Source organism: Rhinolophus ferrumequinum, chromosome X (assembly GCF_004115265.2).
Source record: "Rhinolophus ferrumequinum isolate MPI-CBG mRhiFer1 chromosome X, mRhiFer1_v1.p, whole genome shotgun sequence".
Taxonomy (NCBI): Eukaryota; Metazoa; Chordata; class Mammalia; order Chiroptera; family Rhinolophidae; genus Rhinolophus; species Rhinolophus ferrumequinum.
The window spans coordinates 21,740,315-21,759,382 of record NC_046284.1 but is presented as its reverse complement, the minus strand read 5'-3'; the positions used below and the strand labels follow the sequence as shown (position 1 = coordinate 21,759,382).

At 42.8% G+C, this 19,068-nt stretch overlaps 1 protein-coding gene across 1 annotated transcript in view; it reads right to left on the bottom strand.

Annotated features, from left to right (window-relative positions):
• GPC3 (glypican 3) overlaps positions 1–14,497 on the bottom strand; it is a 441,123-nt gene extending 426,626 nt beyond the window's left edge. Inside the window, exon 1 of the mRNA XM_033119596.1 lies at positions 14,164–14,497. Coding sequence (XP_032975487.1) covers positions 14,164–14,338 — 175 coding nt within the window. The 5' untranslated portion in view covers positions 14,339–14,497. The remainder of the gene's footprint in view (positions 1–14,163) is intronic.
• Positions 14,498–19,068: the final 4,571 nt, after the last annotated feature.

Genomic DNA, 19,068 nt, shown 5'->3' with positions numbered 1-19,068 from the left:
CATCAAGCAAAGTGCAAAGGAATGCCCTCCAAATCTAAACATTTGAGATATAGCAGCCATCTGTGACTCTGCACAAAAACCGAGCTGGGGCAGCGGTGGGGGTGGGGAGAAGGGCTGAAGTATCTCCAAGCACATTTTGTCTAACTTATCTTGTTAAATATTTATACGTAAGTGCATAACCTAACAACCTTGGCCAAGCTTGTAAGAGATAATAGATACAGCACAAACAAAAGATCCCCATAAGCGTGAAGACAAAGAAAAAATACCAAAGAATAGTCTAACTGGAATACATTCTCTAACCTGAAGCCAAATTTGAAACTAGGACAATAAAATCCTGCAAGTGAAACAATGTCCCTGAAATGTGATAACTTCATCAGGGAAAAGCAGGCTACAATTTGGTTAGCCTACAAGGTAGGTGTCAGTTCTACCCCACACTACCAGAGTTTTAAAGGGGCTCCCGTATCTGCAGAAAAAGGAAAAGGCATTCAGTATAAGAAAATAGATTTCTAAGCACAAAGATGCCATTTGCATTCATTGAGAATTATGGCAAAGTGAGAGAGAATGCCCACTACATAGCAATGATCTGAGGTACAAGTCAGATATATTTAACCTTGTCCTATCTGTACAAAAAGCCTTTTAAATACTCAGAATTCTTAGCAAGTGGAATGTAAATTCATGGGTGCGTATTTTAGAGCTCTTCATCTCCATACTAACTAAGGAATCGAATTTCGCAATATCCCAAGAGAAGTAACCAGGTACCCAAACCAAATATGTGGGCAGAAATGGAAAGCCTGTTTTCTCTCCAGAATCACCCAGGGTAGGCGGATGTGGAGTAGGCAGAGGAACATGAGGGAAGAGAGGAGAGAAGGAAATCAGGAGCTACAGGAAAAGGAAACAACTTAAAACTAAAATACGGAGGAAAATATAAAACATTCTACTCATCAATTTTTTTTTAGAGAACAAGAAACACAAAACCATCCAATAAATATAACAAACCATAAAACACCTTCTGTTCTAAATTATAACCAGTTGAGAGAGAGTGTGAGGGTGAAAAGGAGGAAGGTGAAAAGGGAACATGTGGGGAGCAGTGAAACAGGGGATGAAGGGAGGGCCTTCAGTAGCTTTGGAAGTATACTGAGCCCCAGAAGGGCTGTGATGAATGTGCAGAGCACCCACTGTTTCCCTTAGCTATGGGTGTCACAGCAACTTGGGTTACTTATTACTACTCTATAAAATGTTGATGAGCTTTTAGGGACCTTTACCTAGATTTGTTAGTTGATAATATGTCTCATTTTCATTAGGACCTAACTTGAAAATAAAACTGGATATTGTCAAGAGGTGGGCAAAGGAAGACTAAGTGATTGAATAACTGCTGGTTCCAACATCACGTTCAGGCTTTGTGAATGAGGCAACCTTACTCTCTCAAAGAACAAAGAAAAGGCAATCTGATAGCTTTTGAAGGCCAAAAGTACCTTCAGGCACCGTTATTAAATTGACCCATAGCACTGAAGTTTAAAGGCAAGAAACGACTTAGGTTTTAGAAATTAACACTTGTATCAAAACCTTCAGAATTCCATGAGGGGAATAAACCTTTATTTCAGAAATAAACTTTGAAGTTTGAAAGCAAAGCAGAAAATCTCTTTCTGAAAACAGAAGGGGCTATTTGAAGCAGTGAGCACAATTCTTCCATGGCTCTTTAAAACTCTTCAAATTTCCACTGCTACTTCTGAGGATGGCCAGAGAACAATACCCCAGAATGCCAGCAAAAGAGAAAATGGGAAACCATTAGGTCCCTAGGGTAAGGACAAAATGATCTCAGAAGATATTTACCTCTAGCCACATTCAATTAAGCCAAAGACTAAACTAGAGGTTCTACCAATGGTGGGGAGGGGGGGACGGAAAAAAGACTGTTTTCCAAACTAGTCCCAAAGTTATTAGCCACCCAGCAGAGATCTTGTAGGCTCTCTCTAGCCTATTCATTGTCACATTCTTATTCTCATACTTTCTCTCCCCTGCTCCCCTCAACTCTCTGAATCTCCCTCTCTCCTTCCTCTTCCCACCCTTCCTCCCTCACTCCCCCGTACATTTCTTCCATATAGATCTCTCAGGCCATATCAATGAATGAATAGCTGAAGCATAGCACAAACCCGAGAAATCAAAAGAACATTGATCTATCTATTATGTGCAAGACCCTCTCTAAGTACTGCAAAGTTCTTACCCTCAAGGAGCTTACACTTGGAAGCAGCCCTTTTCAAACTTTAACATGCACACAAATCACCTGGGCTCTTGTTTGAAAATACGAATTCTGATTCAGTAGGTCTGAGATGGGGCCTGAGATTCTGAATTTCTTACAAGCTCCCAGGTGATGCTGATGCTGCTGGTCCAGGGCCACACTTTAAGGAGCGAGGCTCTAGTAAGAAGAAAAAAGTCAAGTACATAAATAATTACAAGAACAAGCAAGAACCAAGGCGGTAGAAGTACAGTGATAGCAGGGTTCAAAGGGGGAAATGATCACATCTAGTCATGGGGAATCATGAAGTGATTCATGAAGAAGATGGCACTGCACTGACACCTTGAAAGATGGGACAACAATCAGGTAGCCTATAGGCAAAGGCTTGGAGTCAGACAACTACAGGGTCCTTTCAGTAATGATTTAACAGCCTGTTATGCTTAAGTAGAGGGCACACATGCCACAGGGGTAACAGTGAGAGACATGATCGAGGCAGACTCACAGGACATAACCATTTAATCTGAGTATGAGATGTGCAAAAAGAGAAGTCAAGGATGACTTCAAGGTTTCAAGTCTGGGTACCAGACAGAGATGCTATTACCAGAAATATAGAATGTTGGAGAGAGGCAGGTTTGTGCAAATAGGAAAAGAAAATAATGCATTAATTTTTTACTCTATTGAAACTGAAGCACTGGCAGGACTTCTGGATGGAGATAACCAGCAGGCAACTGGGAAACAGTGAACTGGAAAGCAAGGAAGAGGTCATGTTGGAAGGAGATATAGGAGTCTTTCAAACAGCGAAGATAGTGAAGTCATGGGAATGGGTGTGGGAATGAACAGATAGAGAACGGAAAGGGCAAAGGACAAGCGCTACTGAAACGCTTTCATCTAATAACAGGTGGGTGGAAGAGGGCAAACAAGCAAAGACAGAACCAGCTTTACAGGAGGAGGGGAACCCACAGTAAAGAATGTCACAAAAGTCAAAGGAATGTGGGAATTTAAGTCAAATACTTTGTATCCAGACCATATTTCCTCCCCTCATAATCCAATGGGTATACTGGAAATAGCATAAGCTAAACTATGGAGTGAGACACATCTGGAGGCAAATCCTGGCTCCACCACTTACTCAACCTTTGGAAAGTAAACCTTTCATCTATAAAATGGAGATAACACCACCTACCTACATTTCAGGTTTGCTGGGTAGATTAAATGAGAGATTAAATATAAAACAATTGGCATATAGTAGGCACTCAGTAAATGGTAGTTTCTATGATTTTCCTTTTTGGCCCTTCCAAACTATTCCATCAACGTGAAAGTGACCTCAAAAAATCTGGAGAACAAGAAGTTTCAAGCTTACATTGAATGACAGTAGAAACCCTGATGAAGGCAACCTCTTAAACAACAGGGACAATAAGAAACCATTCATGCCAGAGAAACAGACAATTATACAACCCTCTCCCCTTGCCAACCAAAAATACATTATATCTCCATAGACACTCAAGAAAAGATCAGCCCAATTACACAAGTATTCCTAGTATTTGCTTGGAACCACATGTTTCAGAGACTAGCCAGCAGGGCCCAGTCTGAAGTGAAATAGAGACCAGAGCTCCAAAAGCTACACACTGTTACTGCTTTCATTCGCCAGAGTGGGCGAGTGCTGGGGGGCGAGGGGGGGGACCAGAGGGACCTCCATGTTGGAACCAGGCAGGTTGGTGGAACTCAGAACTTGTAGACACTTTATGAGTGGCTGCATTGTTTGTATGTAAGATATGTGAAAGCAAGGCTTTCATGACACAAATGTAAGTATGATTGTGAAAGACCACCCACTGCTAAGAGTAACAACAACTTTCAAACAGTTTAAATAACACACATAATTATTAATTATTGCTATCAAAAATCATAGAAATCCCTTTATTCTAATGTACTTCTCTACATAGAAATCTCTCTCTCTCTCTCTCTCTCTCTCTCTCTCACACACACACACTGTGTGTGTGTGTGTGTGTGTGTGTGTGTGTGTTTGGTGGTACATTATCTTATTTGCAATGTCTTGGACCATGACAACATATACTCATACTTTCTCTTAATCAAGAGAGCTCTTGAAGTCTTTGGCAGTTTTTAAAAAAATTACCAGATGTTGGCAAAATACATCTTAAGACATGTCATATGCAAAACCCTGGAAAATATCATCCACACCCATGACTTCCAACTTGAGCCTATATACTGATGATTCCCAATTATGCTTCTCCTGAACTCCAGAAGAATATATATACACTCTTTCCCAGTGATCTCATCTATTCCCTGAGTTTCAATTACCATCTATATGCCGATAATGTCCATGCGTGTATCTATAGCCCTGATTTCTCTCTCTTCCATGATCTAAAACACAGCTTCAACTACCTAGCAGTCATTTCTGCTTCAATGATCAAAGGACCCCTCAAACTCAACCAGCTCAAAACTAAATTCGTTATTTCATCCCTTAAAAATATGTTCTTCCTACGTTTCATTCATCCACTCAACAAATATACACTGAGCACCTATTATGTGCCAGTCCCACCACCCAGAAAAAACTAGTTCTATACTCTCCCCCTTCTGTCCTCACATCCAGTCACCAAGTCATTTCTACTCTACTGTCTCTATTCTCTCAACTTTATCTTTTGTTCCATGTACAGCCCACCTTTTCACCTGCATTATTAAAACCCCTGCTACCACTCACTCTCCAGTCATGCTCTATACTGAGTGACATTTTCTCTTCTTTAAATGTTTTCATGGATCCTCATCATCCTTGGATATAGCCCAAGGAAACTCCTCAGAATTTCCTGCTTACTTCTCTAGTTCATCTTTCCTCCATTTTCCCCACATCTGTCCTCCAACCAATCCAAATTTTCCAGTCCAACAAATATATCATTTTATCTCTTAACTCTGTACCTTTGCACATACCTTACACAACAGCCCACTTAAGCAACTAGGCACCCCTCCTCAATAGGTCAACAGTCCCCAGACCCCACAGGGTGTCCCAGCTTTATGGCAGCTCTCATCCTGCTGCCCTGACATCCATAGTGTTCCTTATCTGGCTCCCTCCCTAGGCAGTGATTTTATCTAATTCATTAGCTCCTAGTGCAGTACCTGGCATAGAATCAGTGCTCAGTAAATGTTGGTTGAAGTAAAAAAATGAATGAAAAACTTTTAAATATTTATGCGGAGGTAGCATACAAAGTTCATTATTAGTAGGTTTCTTTTCTGAGAATTCCCATCTGTTTTCCAAAACAGTTAAATGTGGTACCCAATACAATCAGACCATGAAACCTAACCTGGAAACTGCCTCTTGGATCACATTCTCATTTCTACAGAGCTCAACGTGCAATGTAGCCAATGCTACCAGTAATTCTCCATAATGAGCCAAATTCACAGTATGGGTTGACCATCACAACTTCAACGAGGACCATATCTCTGTATTTAGGGAAATGATTGAACTTGATAAATGAGCAGTAGCTCTATGACATTAGTGACAATTAGCTCTGCAACATTTGGGGCCAATCCAACTGAAAATGGTTTACTTGAGCTCTGAAAAGCTGTAACCCCCAGCTCTTCCCAGTGTAAGATAAGCTTATTCTCTAGATTATGAAGGGTATACAGATGTGGGGATATCGCATGTGCGTATGCATGAGTGTACAAATGTGTGTGTGTGTGTGTGTGTTACAACCAAGCAGGTCGGAACTCAGAAACTGCAGACACTTTATGAGTAGCTACATTGTTTGTACCTAAGATATATGAAAGCAAGGCTTTCAGGACACAAATGTAAGGTATGATTGTTAAAGACCACCCACTGCTTAAAGTAACAATTAACAACTTTCAAACTGTTTAAATAGCACATAATTATTAATTGTTGCTATCAAAATAATAGAAATATTTATACATATATAATCTATGAATATAAATATATAAAACGTATCCAAACACCACATTTAGATGAAGCTGTAGCTAAAAATCTCTACTTGTCATTTCCTCCTTAAACTTTAGTTTTTAAAAAAGTCCAACAAGGCTCCCAAGGTCACACAGAAGAGAGAAAAATAAGCTTCCACTTTACCACGCGTTCCTCAGTCTCTGCTGCAGATCAACTTAGACAACGATGCATTCAGAGAATCAGTTATTCTCCAGGTAAATGCCATCCTAGGATCTCATTCTACAGTGATCAAGTCCTCTAGACTATGTCTTTAGGTGTTTATTCTTACATTCATTCCAAACTTCATTAATAATTCTGTATAAGGCACTCTACTCACCACTCTAGAGGATATCGTGATGAATCAAACATGGCTCCTACATTTAACAAGCATAGGGTCTGATAGAGGCTATGAGTAAGCTCTGTACTTCAAAAAACATGGATATTAAGTAAGAAGCACAGATGAAGTATTTCTGGGAACCAGATACAATTGGGTCATATCTTTGTATCACCTCGGCACAAATTTCCATATTCAAATATTTTCCAATCCTTGAAGTCTATTATGTGCCGGTTAACTTTCTGAAATACACCAGAGTGAAGTCTTTTAATCTCCTTCCTATATCTGTCACTCTCTCTCTTCACCAGGTTTACCTCAGCTTCAATCATCCAAACCAAAATTTGACAAAGAGCAATGGAGGATCCCAGGATTTGATGATCCATACTATAAGTACCCATATGCACGGTTTGGGAGAGGGGGAGCAGAACTATACCTAAGGAGCAAACTATGCAAATAGAATTCTGATATGATTTTCAAATGAACATCATCCCTTTCTTTTTTACCCTGTTTCCTACTTGATCATCTATCTGAAAAACATTCCAATGGGTCATCTTAGCCCACTAACTGAGTTTTCTCAGTTGACTTTTAAAGTTTGCCCTAATGCATACAGAAATTAAGAGAACTCTCATGAGGCCCTTTATCCTACTCCAATAAAATTTCCATGGCTGAAAATCCACTTTGGATTATGTCCTTTTAAATGTACACTTAGAAAACTTGAAGTTATAGGTAAGAAACACCAAACACTAAGGAAAAATTTACATACATTCAGTGTATGTTTCTGTAACTGACACCAAGTTGCATTATTTTCATAAACCTAAACACCACAGATCTATAAAGTGAAGATAAATATATGCATTTATGTATATGTAGATATATTTAATTTATCTTTAAACTAATTAGAGTAGCCTTGTAAACAAGCACATAATACTTACCTCTTGTAAGATATGGCTAGTCTACTTTTTCTAGGGAGTTACAGTGCAGCCAATGAACTAAACTGAAGTCCTTTATCACTTACTTATATACAACTGGATTTTTGACCTGAAAAAGTAGTTACTTTTTCAGAAACATTAGGATGTTAAGTAAAAAATGAATCAACTACTTAAATGTTGGTTTTATGGAAATTTTACATTCATAACACATTTCTAATTCCATTTATTCATTTAGTCTATTTATTGAGTACCTATTATTTGTACCATGCACCATGGGCTAGGCACTGGGGATACAAAGATACGATACAGCCCTTAAATTCGAGATCACAGTCCAATAGGGAGAGGTAATTATGTACATGTATCCTAAAGATGCCATAATCAGGATTTCTAATTTTCCAGTAATAAACTTATTTTTAAAAGGCAGACTCAAAAAGGCCAAATAAAATTCTACTCTAAAAGTTTGCCTTATTCTGGATGTATAAGAAATAAATGCATGTTTCGTTGTGGAAATTTTGAAAAATAAAGAATATTCTCAAAATCATCTTTCAACTTTCAGGTGGATGGATGGAATACAATGGATGGAGGTTCCGTTTATAATGGTTCTGACATCCCTGTCCCTTCTTATTTCCACTTTCACTTGTATTTTATCTCACTTCCTATCAATTATTTAGCAATATAAGCCTATTAAATATACTTCAAAGAGTTTAGTAGATTTACTAATCTAGAATATAAATACAATTTCAGCTACTAGAAATAATTAACTGTTTGGAACACTAGCAATGCATTTTGGTCCTAACATTGACTCCTTTTTACTCATAGGAAAAAATACAAGCTGTCAAACAAGGCTTTATCCAGCTACACACAAAGAGAGGCAAAAGTGAAAATATGCCTTCCTTGTTAATCAGTCTGGATTCATTTTTGTTTAAAAATGGCAAACAAGTATTTCTAATAATTAGCACTTGGATAATTGATCTTTAATTGGCCTACTTTGAAAACCAGAACTAAATCTTTACTTTGTGTATTCAACAAGGCAGTCAAGTAAGACTATAATGTTCCAGTGAGCATTTTCCCCTCACACACAGCATTTCAAAACACACATTTTCTCTGCTGATATGCCCATCTTCACCTTGCTTTCTGCATCACATTCTCCCTGTCATTATATCTCAAAAGGTAAATTCCCATTACTTTATGCTGTCTCTAAAGCCAATCAGGGGCCCATGACTTGGATTCAATTTTCTGATGCCCATTTCATAATGGAGTGCTGGGGATCTTATTTCAAGCCTGACAATTTGCTAAATATGAGCAGATGATTGGGGGAAGGTTCTGCCCACACTTTCCATTAGACCCTAGATTACCAAAAACATCAAACCCAATTACAAGTTTGGCTAGGGCTGAATAGATGTTGGCTCCTGGTATGGTTTCTTGAATTGAGCCTGTGCACAAATTCTGATCCCAGGTTACAGAAACCTGTGAGGTACTTCAACAGGTCCGAGCATGTGTTATAGCTCAACTCCCAAATATGGTAATGTCAACTTTAGCAAGAAAGGTCTAGCTGACATTAAATCAAAGAGAGTTTGATTTAAGAGATGTCTTACAATTTATGTGCTATAATAATTGTTGCCCTTTAATGATACTAAGACAGTCATAACAGTTGTTGCTAATTTCAATTTGTTCTTTGGTACTCAACATTAATAAGCCCTGCCTGATGGTAAGAGTTGCCAGCTAACAGAAGTAAGCCTGAATCAGTCTCCAGTCAAAATAGACATTGCCTGAAAAATTTGTCCACATACTCCAATAACATGCTATAAAAATTTGGACTTAGGTTTTTAAAATAAGGTGACATATAGTTTAAGAAAGTATTTAAGAGTTCATAGAGGATACAGAATGATCTAGAAATTCTATCATCAATTATTTACTAAATGTTCCTGGTACTCTTAGCATTGTGCTCAACACTGCGTCAAATGCAGTGGTTTCCCTTTAAGAAGCTTATAATCTAAAACATACAAACAACCATATGCAGAAAAAAGCTCGAGATCAGAGTAAAAGGAAGCATTCACAAAAATGTACAAATTCAGCATGCCAGAACTTTTCAGTTGAGCAATATGATCCCCAGTGAAATTCTTTCCAAATGATGTATCGTGTGCACAAGTTACAAGTGATTATCTTCAATTTTCTTAGAAATGAGTAATAAGATACCCCTTAAGACCCATGTTTTTATATATTCATCTAACACTAAAGTTGGTGTGGTCATTGATAGCTGCCATTTAAGGAGAAAATGTATTTTCTGTCTTATCTCATAGCAGACAAATCCAGGCCTCTTTTTTCCCAGGTTGGTAATAAGCAGCGTTTCTCTAGGCTACAATGAACAGCAAACATTACAACTCTAAAGATGGAAGTAACAGAATGCTCAAAAATATTGCATCAAAATATTGGATACAACCTACCAGCCCATCAGAAAAAAACCACATTGCAAAACTGACACCATCTGGGGCATCTAGCATCCATTAAAATCTTCTTATGCCTGTATTTCCTAATGCGTACAAACGGAATTTGCTCCAAGAATTAAGAAAACTCTTTTTAAGATGGCGGCTCTATTAAGAGATTTCTCCCTATCTCCCACTTCATCTCTTCAGTTCTTTACCCTTGCCCAGGCTGGCTATTGTGACCGTTTCAGCCAATTTCCTGGAGGTATTTTCTAGCCCTTTTCACCCTATTTAATCCTACAACTTTCCTTAGAAGCCTGTTTACTTGTATGCTCCCCCACTAGATTGTGAGCGCCTTGACAAAAGGGACTGTGTCTTACTCCTCTCGGCACCCCCAGCACCTAACACAGAGCCTGCCAAGGATCGGGCAGTCTTAAACTCCATTCAGGCCAAGGTGCTCCACGGATCATCAGCCATCTCCTTCAATCAGACTGAGGCGCCCCTCTAAGCATATCTCAGTACCAATCAGCAGGATTAACGTAATTAATCTATTCAGACCACCTTTGAAAGAATTCTCTAAATTGTTCCAAGTTAACACACAATAATACAAGTTTTTCAGTTTTAACAAATCACCTGCTCACCCAAATGCCTAGTGCAATCTCAGAGGGAAAATCCTCTCAACATCTCACTTCTTATACTCTTGCCTGACACTAGGGCCGCTAACTGCTTGAAACTATTAATAATTAGGGAACCACAGCTGGCAACCCAGATACAGTTGCTAGTTCTGACAAAACACACTCACTCACACACATACACACAAATACCAAAACCTCTCTTTGTTGCAAGAACGCTGCTTTTTATTTTTACGTTGTTTCATCTACTTTGAGAAACTCCAAGTCGATTTTGGCTCTTCAAGGCTGCCTTTTACCCATACGGGCATTTGGCTTTTTGGATTGGTTCTTGCACTTTCCAAGGCCCTCTAAGGCAAGATTCCTCAATCTTTGGGGAGTTGCAACACTACCACAATTTGTTTGATTTTCTCATTCCCATCCCTCCCCTTCTTCCCCCCTCCACAAAAGTGGTGTATGGCATTCATAAAGTGAATTACACTTGATTTTTGTTTAGAGGAATTTTTTTTCAGACTTCTGTAACATTCCCTTGAGACAATTGGAAACATCATTGTCTGATTACTAGCTCACTTTCCTTGCCTAAAATTGTATCCATTCTTGATTGCGCCTGTGGGTAGGTTAAGCAAAACAAAATAAACATCTAGACTTATGAGCTCATGGGCTTTTTTCTGAATTTTTCTAAATTAAATAAGGGCAAAAGAGCTGCACTGAAAGTCAGTTATATGGATTTTTCTGCCAAATGCTAACTCTGCGTGCCTGGTTTCCATCTGTGGTGCTTTCCAAGTTACAAATCCTTAAAAAGAAAAAAAAAAGACTGGGGTATGAAAAGATCTATGGATTTGGGGGACATGCTATTTAGAATTGCTATCCTGTGCCTTTGAACACTCTAAAAGAAATGGGAACATGAAATTGTAAGGCCTTAGATCAGCTTTGTGGAAGTCTAGTATAGTCCTTCAGCACTAGCGATTTATTTTTTAGGCTGCTGATTTCAAATGCCATTTAGTCTCATCCATATTAGCATAAGAAATGTACCTTATCCACTCTAACCCAATTCTGCTAATGGCCGAAGTTAGCAGTCAATCCCAAATGCTCCCCCTAAGTGAGACAGGACATTCTTAAGGATTTCTCTTTCCTGTGACCAAATCTCATTTTATCTGGGACAAAGAAAGCTTTAATGCAGTTAATACAGTGGAGTGGAGAAACTGAACATAGCTTAAAAAATAGATGGGAAAAAATGTCAAACGGTCATCATGATTCGTAACTATCAAATAATTTGCAGCTCTCTTTCAGTTTCCAACCACTGAATGACAGCAGCAAATTATACATTTATTCACTTTGAAATTATGCACTTGCCATTGTATTTAGTCTGCCATTATTGTCTCTTCTCTGAAATACTGATGAGCCCTTTCCACACCATGGACATTAGGATTTTCACCATGTTTTCCATGTCTGCAGTGACCATATTTGCCGAACTAAAATTCAGGACACATGGTCTCAAGCCAGGACAGAGCACTGGAAATATGCACTGCCCCAGTAAATCCAGGATATATGGTAGCTGTATGGGTATCACCATATTTGAAGTTTGGCTTTGCTCCAGGGCAAGTCAGAACAGTGCCTGCCATGTAGAAGGTGCTCAACACTGCATATGTTTGTTAAATAGAAATGAAGTAGAGAATGTTGGGTTTATATGGTAAAGACCCTTGGAAAGTGATTTTTCCTATGGACTTTGGGAAATACTAGTGGAAAATGATAAATTTCCATTACCAGTCCCTGTTCTCTATAGTATGGCCGTCCTTAGGCCTGGAGTAAGGGAGCTGGAAAGGAGGGAGCGCAGGCCAAATCTCATACACACAGTGTGTGGGCCCTCCCAATACTTTTATACAGATGCTGCAAAGAGGCAGGCAGCCAGAGAGCTGGGGGAGGGGGAGAGAGGAGGAGCATGGGCAGGAGTGTGTGTAGAAGGGGTTGCTTAATCAGTATCTGCATTCCCTCTGGCCTTTTTCTTCTTTTAAGCACAACCTTTACTCCCTTGTTTCAAATCAGCCAAAAGTGGCCCCAACCCCAGCCCTGGACCCATTCATCTTGTGGGGGCTCCCCCTGCGAAGACCAATTTTTACATTATCAACAAAAGCATGTTCTCTGGCTTGAGCAATCTAATTACCATGGCACTTCGAGGGGGAGAGAGATTCGCCTGTTGTTTCAGCTCTGTGGAACTGATTCATAGGTTGCCCCTTACAGCTCCTGCACACGCCCACGTGGTATGTTATTAACACTTAACAGTGGAAGAGGTAGTTCTACCCTTCCTTAGAGGGAAGTCCTGCAAAGCAATATTTAAAATATGTGCAAATGCATTTCAGTCAACAAAAAGGGTGACCAATTACCTTTGCAACTAAACAGCAGGCTTGCTCTGCTCTTTTTATCCACCTAAAGAAAAGGCTGAGGGCGCGCTGGCTGCCTAGGTAACCTCCCGCTAGTGAACGCTCGCTGGCAGCGCCCACAGGGCGCGCATAGCATTCACAACTTGGTCCAAACATCAGGCCCGCCTTCCTGACTTGTTGAGAGCCAAGTTTGGGCGAGGGCTGTTCCCGGAGCCCTTGGAAGCGCGGGACATGCATGGGTCGGGAAGAGACCAAGAGACCCTGGAGGCCACAAATATCTTATGGTTTGTGAATACAACCGGCCCTTTCTTCAGAGCGCACCTCTGATAAATTAACCTGTTTGAAACTGACTCATTTGGCCCGTATCGTCTGTGTAGCAACTTGTCCCGATGGGATTCTATGGCAGGCTTTTAGGAGTCCAACCGCGGGACAGTCAATCACACAAGGCCATTAATATTCATCTGTTGACAGCGGCAGCCCTCAGCTAAGGTTAAAATATGCCCTTACAACACGATCTGATAGTGCAGAACAAAAGGCAGGCGTTTAGAAACTTTCCTCCACCTAAAATCATCTCCCTTTCAGGGTCCAGCCTGTCAAAAAGGCAGATGAATTTGAGAGGGGGAGGAGTTATATCATCTTTGGGCTCCTGCACCCTGGGCCAGCAGCACCGTTTTTGATGTGATTTTGCTAATCTAGCGAAGGGTCGCTGTTTTGAAGGAGAAGACTCAGTCCTCATTTGGGGGACCCTCCTCCTCAAAAGTTTCCCTCTGTGTGTCTTTACCTGCCACTGCGGATTCGGAGATCTGTCCTCAACTTTGCCTGCACTTGGGCCCGCGAGCTCGGGAACCCAAGCTGCAGGAACGAGAGCGTGGGGGCAGGTTTGGGAAAGAATGGTGGAGCCGCGGTCCCGCTAAGGCTGAAATTCCAGCACGTACGTGCGAGCGAGGGTGGCAAATTCCCAAGCACCAGCTCGGATGTGGGGCGCCACTTCGCCGAGGCCTGGGGAGCAAGCTCCCACCTTCCCGCCCTCCCCCCAAAATGGGAGCTCCAGAGCAGGCCATCCCCGCCGATCCTCCCACTCGCACCTTCCGGGACAGCAGAGCGAGCCCGGGGGACACATGCCCTCCTCCCTTCCCTCAGGAGACCTGGTTGGCCCCGGGCACAGCAACCACTCCCAGGTGCCTAGAGGCAGGGCGCGAGACCTCCGCGGCCCGGCGGAGCTAGAGTGCTCGGGGTACCGCACCACGCGCCCCTGGGCTCTCCGCTGGGCGCGGGGAACGCGCGAGGGACTCCTCCTCACCTGGCACGGGGGTTTCAGGCACCCACTTGAGTCCCGGCTGAAGTCTCTGGAAGAAGGAGCGGACCTGGTGACAGGTGGCGTCCGGCGGCGGCGGCGGGGGCTGCGCCTGTCCCGGGCAGTCCAAGCTGAGCAGCATCGCCAGCACCAAGCACGCGGTGCGCACGGTCCCTGCCATCCTGCTGGGCGGGGAGCGAGGGGAGCGCGGGAGAGTGGCGGCGGGGACGAGAGCAGTCCCAGGACGCGGCAAGCCTGGCAAGATGTGGCCGGAGGAGGAGCGGGAGACGTGCCGCGCTACCCTGCAGCTGCAAAAGTTTCCTCGCAGCTACCTGGGCGCGGGGCGAGGGCGGGAACCCTTGGCGGCGCAGGCGGGGCGGGGCCGGCCGGGGCGGGGCGGGGCGAGGAGGGACCGGGCGGGGCGGGGCGAGGCCAGGCCAACTGCACTGCCAGGGGGCGGCGGTGAGCCTGCGGGTGCGGGGCGCGGGGCTGCGGGGACAGCTGGGGCACCACGGCGTGGGGACCGACGGGGGGTCGCGAGAGGAGGACGCGGAGCGCGTGCGATAGCTTCTGGCAGCACAGCCCCGCTGCCCGCTCGCCGTCCCTCTACACAGGGCGCTCTGGCACAACTACTGCAGAGGGGCTGCAGGCTCGGACGCTCTGATTGGCTTCCCAGCAGCCGTCCCCTCTGACTGGCTCTGGGAGAAGTTCCCCAGCCTCACTCCTCCTTCCCGCCGCTCATTGGCCTACAGCCGGGAGGGCTTTTCCCTTTAAGATTTGTGCAGTCTCTCCATCCTTCCATGGGATTGCGTGGGGGTCCCTGGCTTAAGTGCCCCTCTCTGCTTCGCCACAGGTCTCCTCCCAGCCCGGTCCAGCTCGTCTCTGGCCACCAGAGCCAAACAAGGTCTTCCTACTCCGCACAAAATCCACCTCCCCTTCATGATGTCCGAGGGGCTTCCCTCGAACCGTTTTCCGGTCGCAGCTCCCGCCGCGTCAGCAAATCCAACCCACAAATAGTCACAATCAGGGGCAAATGAGGGTCGCGCGGGGGGGTTCACAGCCTGCCTCATCTTTGACTGTTTTACCTAAAAAGTCTGAAAGCCTGTGGGGCTTACTAGGTTTGATTCAATAAAACCACACAAAGTCGGAGAAAGCACCTGATCCCAAGATGGTAAAAGAATCTGTCTCCTGCAAGATAGCCCCGGGTGAACCTTCATGAAGCAAAGTATAACTGGTGAAGACAAAATAACCTGAGGGGTAAAGCCAGCCTAACTCATTAGAAAATCATTTACACAGCAAATTCATTGAGCCAGAGCAAGTCTGTTTCATAGGAGGAGTAAAAAGCTGTTTGAAAGGTCTCCTACACCCAAATCCTCACATCTCCTGCTTAAATTTCACTATTAGAAATCCAGTTCTCTGAAAAGCAAATACCTATCAGAGGAGGAATGCATTTAGCCATTACCTCTATGTTCAGAAGTAGGGATCTTTAACCCACGTGTTCTTTTATGCGATTCCCACACATACAACCTTAGCACATAGTAGGAACTCAGTAAGTATTGGTATAATGAAATGATTTAACACCTCAGTGTGAATTAGTTTATCATCTGGTTGTGTTGTTTCTGATCTCGGTGAGGGTAGGTTTTGATAAATAAAGAAAAGGGAGAGCCTCCACACCAGGAATTCTCCATGAAGCACTAGGCCAGGGGAGAGGAGGTGGTTTGCCAGAATTTGTGGGCTGAGAAGAGAAGCTAAGGAAGGGGAAGGTCGCTGAGGAGCTCATTTGTTCATTCATTTGTTCAATAGCAAATATTTGAACTCTTATTATGTACCAGACACTGTGGGACACAAACAGACAATGGGGATACAAAGATTAACCTATGGTACCTGACTTCAAAGAGCTAAAGTCTAATGGGAAAGACAAGCAAACAGAAAAATGTTAACGCAGCATGTGGTAAGTGCTAACAGAGGCAAATGGAGAGTTCTAAGGGGGTGAGAAGGTGGGTCAGAGAAAGCTTCTCAGAAGAGATGATGCCCTAAATTCAGACTTGAAAGTCCAGCAAGAGTTGAGATGAGAAAAGAAGATGGGAGGAAGGGTGCAAGGGAAAAGAAGCAGTGTGAACACAAAGAATGAGAGGAGAGAGACTGGCATGGCCCAGTGGGGGGTGGGAGGTTTCAGGCTGGGGAGTTAGAAGAGCTAAAGCAGCAGAGGTAAGCGAAGGCCAGAAAATGCAGTCTTGAAGCCTAGCCTGGGGAACCACTTAGGGAAATTTTAAGGAGAGGAGTGACATGATATTTGCCTTATGAAAAGACCTCTCCAGCAACATTGTGGAGAATAGCTAGCTTGGAGAAGAAAGAAGATTGGAAGCCAGTTAAGAGGCTGTGAAAATAATCCAGACAAGAAATGAGAAAGGCCTGTGGCAGAGGAGATTTGGAAGGGGAAAAAACTACCAGCAATATTTAGGAGATAGAATTAAAAGGGCGTAGTGACCTAGTGGATGTGGGGGATGGGAGAAAAGGAGTCAAGGACGGAGGGCTCATTCATTCTTTTTTTCAACAAACATTTGAGTGCCGCCTATGTATCTGGCATTCTTCTTCTACTTCATAATTTTGCCTGGGGCTAGGCCTGCTCTTGCATTGAACATTTGACAAATGACATATCCACTTTAAAAGAAACACCAATTAAGAGTCATAATTTGGCTGGTGAGTTTGATATGTTCCACCTGTGGAGCCCTGTGACCAAAGGGCAGATTGGAAGGCAAGCATTGATTGAATTTCATGACCTCGCAGAGGAAGACATGACCTCCCATAAATTCATGATCTTCCAGAGCTCATGCAACTAACTACAAAGGCAACAGTTGTTTTCAACTACTGGGTTTTGAGTACCTTGAAAAGAGGGACTGCGACTTGTTTTTAATATATACTTTTACATCTAATACACTTTGTATGAGCCAGATCAGTGCTTCTCAAAGTGAAGTTTGTGGATTCCTGGTGGTATGTGGGCCAGTGAAGTTTCTGGATTTTATTTTAATCAATATTTATTTTAATCTGGATTAGAAAAAATATATATAACTAGTGCATCTGACCCATGATTTCATTAGGACAAAGCTAAGTAGATAGTGCTGTGATAAATTTATTTCAATAAAAATGCAAGCTAGCTTAAAGAAAAATATTAAACTAGTATTGGGAATATGAAGACATAGCAACCTTGTGGGGTGGTATGTGAATGACTAGGATTTGGGCTAGGTCATAGGCAAACAGGCCCTGAGGGTTTTTTTGTTTTCTGTTTTTTTTTTTTTTTTAAATTTAGAGTTTTTAATGTAATGGCCCTGAGGTTTTATGAAATATTTCTTTGGCCTTAAAGCTTCTGCTACCCTTCAAAGCTACTCAAAGGCTTTAAGCCGACCTAAGGTAGGAGTCAATAAAACTTGATAGTCTTAAGGAATGGTTCCATTTTTCTAAGTGCTTCTCAAAGACTTTCTAGACTTTCAGCCCATAAGTGATAACTCTAAGAGTAGAATTTCAGGAGCTGGGAAAAGCACGGAGGAATAGGCTTTTGGTCAAGAAAGCTCACAGGAACACCATGGGCAGATCTCCACTATGCCTCTCCAATGATGCATAATTTTACTCACAAAAACCCAGTTCCTTTACCTAAGTATAAAATCTGTTACATTATATGCCATATACTGCCCAGATAGGTGACTATGAATTAAGACTGGGTTTTCTTTTTCTCTTTCACGAAAACAACCATCTTACATTTCAAGGCTCCCTCCTTCGGGTTAAGAGTCAGGCCAATGACTCATCCTTACTCTTCAACTAGAAGAGACAAAGAGAAGCAATCAGTCTAGAAGCACAAAAGGATTGAGCCAGTGTGCAGTTTCTACAATTCATGGTTCTGTGCTTTCAGGCCCAGTTGGAAGCATTTAGATAACACTATTGGGCCACATTTTCCTCTTTGGGCCTCAGAAGAAGGCTACCTAATGCAGCAGGCCCAGAAGAACTTTTCTTCACCTTTCGTTCCTAGTCTCCAGTTTAAAAGAATTCAAGAATTCCCAGCTGTAGCCAGCAGCTATTATCTTGCTGTAGCTGGGAGGAGAGTCTGGTTCCATGGCTCCAAAAGCAGCATAAATCAAGGTTTCTGGGAGAGGGTTAAGAAAGGGTGTTCAACAGCTGCTGCCATGGGAGGGGCTCATACCCGGCCATGCGCATGGCCACACACGCACACATGGTTTGTCTTGGGCCCAGTTCCTTTTGCACCCCACCCCCCACTCCACCCCCCACCCCCGGCGATGCTCTCCTCTCCCCATCCCCCTCAGGTACCTAGTATCTTCTCCCCTTCACCCCATGCTCAAAACCTGCTTTCAGAGAAGAAATTTTAAAACTCATCCGCTTACAGTGTGTATGTATATGGTTGATAGGGTATAATGGGGCTGCCCACCCAGGGGTACGAATATTTTAACAGGGATCAAAGCTTTAAACCAAAGGAACAGAGCTCTAAAAACTGTGGAATTCCAGGCATTTGCCAGTGGGAAGGGAGTGTTTAAACTGAGGGGCAATGAGGCCTTTTCGGTGCACCTGAAATCACATCATGTAGACTGTTGCTTATATGTTAGACTGGTGCTGCTCACAGCCAACACCCCCCTAGCCACACCTCTGCACTCTATGGCACACAGCCACTTTGTCTCCCCTTCTCTTGCAGTGTATGACTCCTTTGTGGGATGGAGGGGAGGGGAGGCGCCAGGCACACTGATCCCAACTCTCCCAAATGTATAAGCCATGATCAGAGAATGAATTATGGTCCTTCGGGAAAGAGTGTTCATTCATTCATCCCAGCAGCAGGCCAGTGCAATGTAAATGGTAACTTTGTAAGTTGAAAGACTTAAAGCCATTTTGAAAATTGCATAATAATCCCAG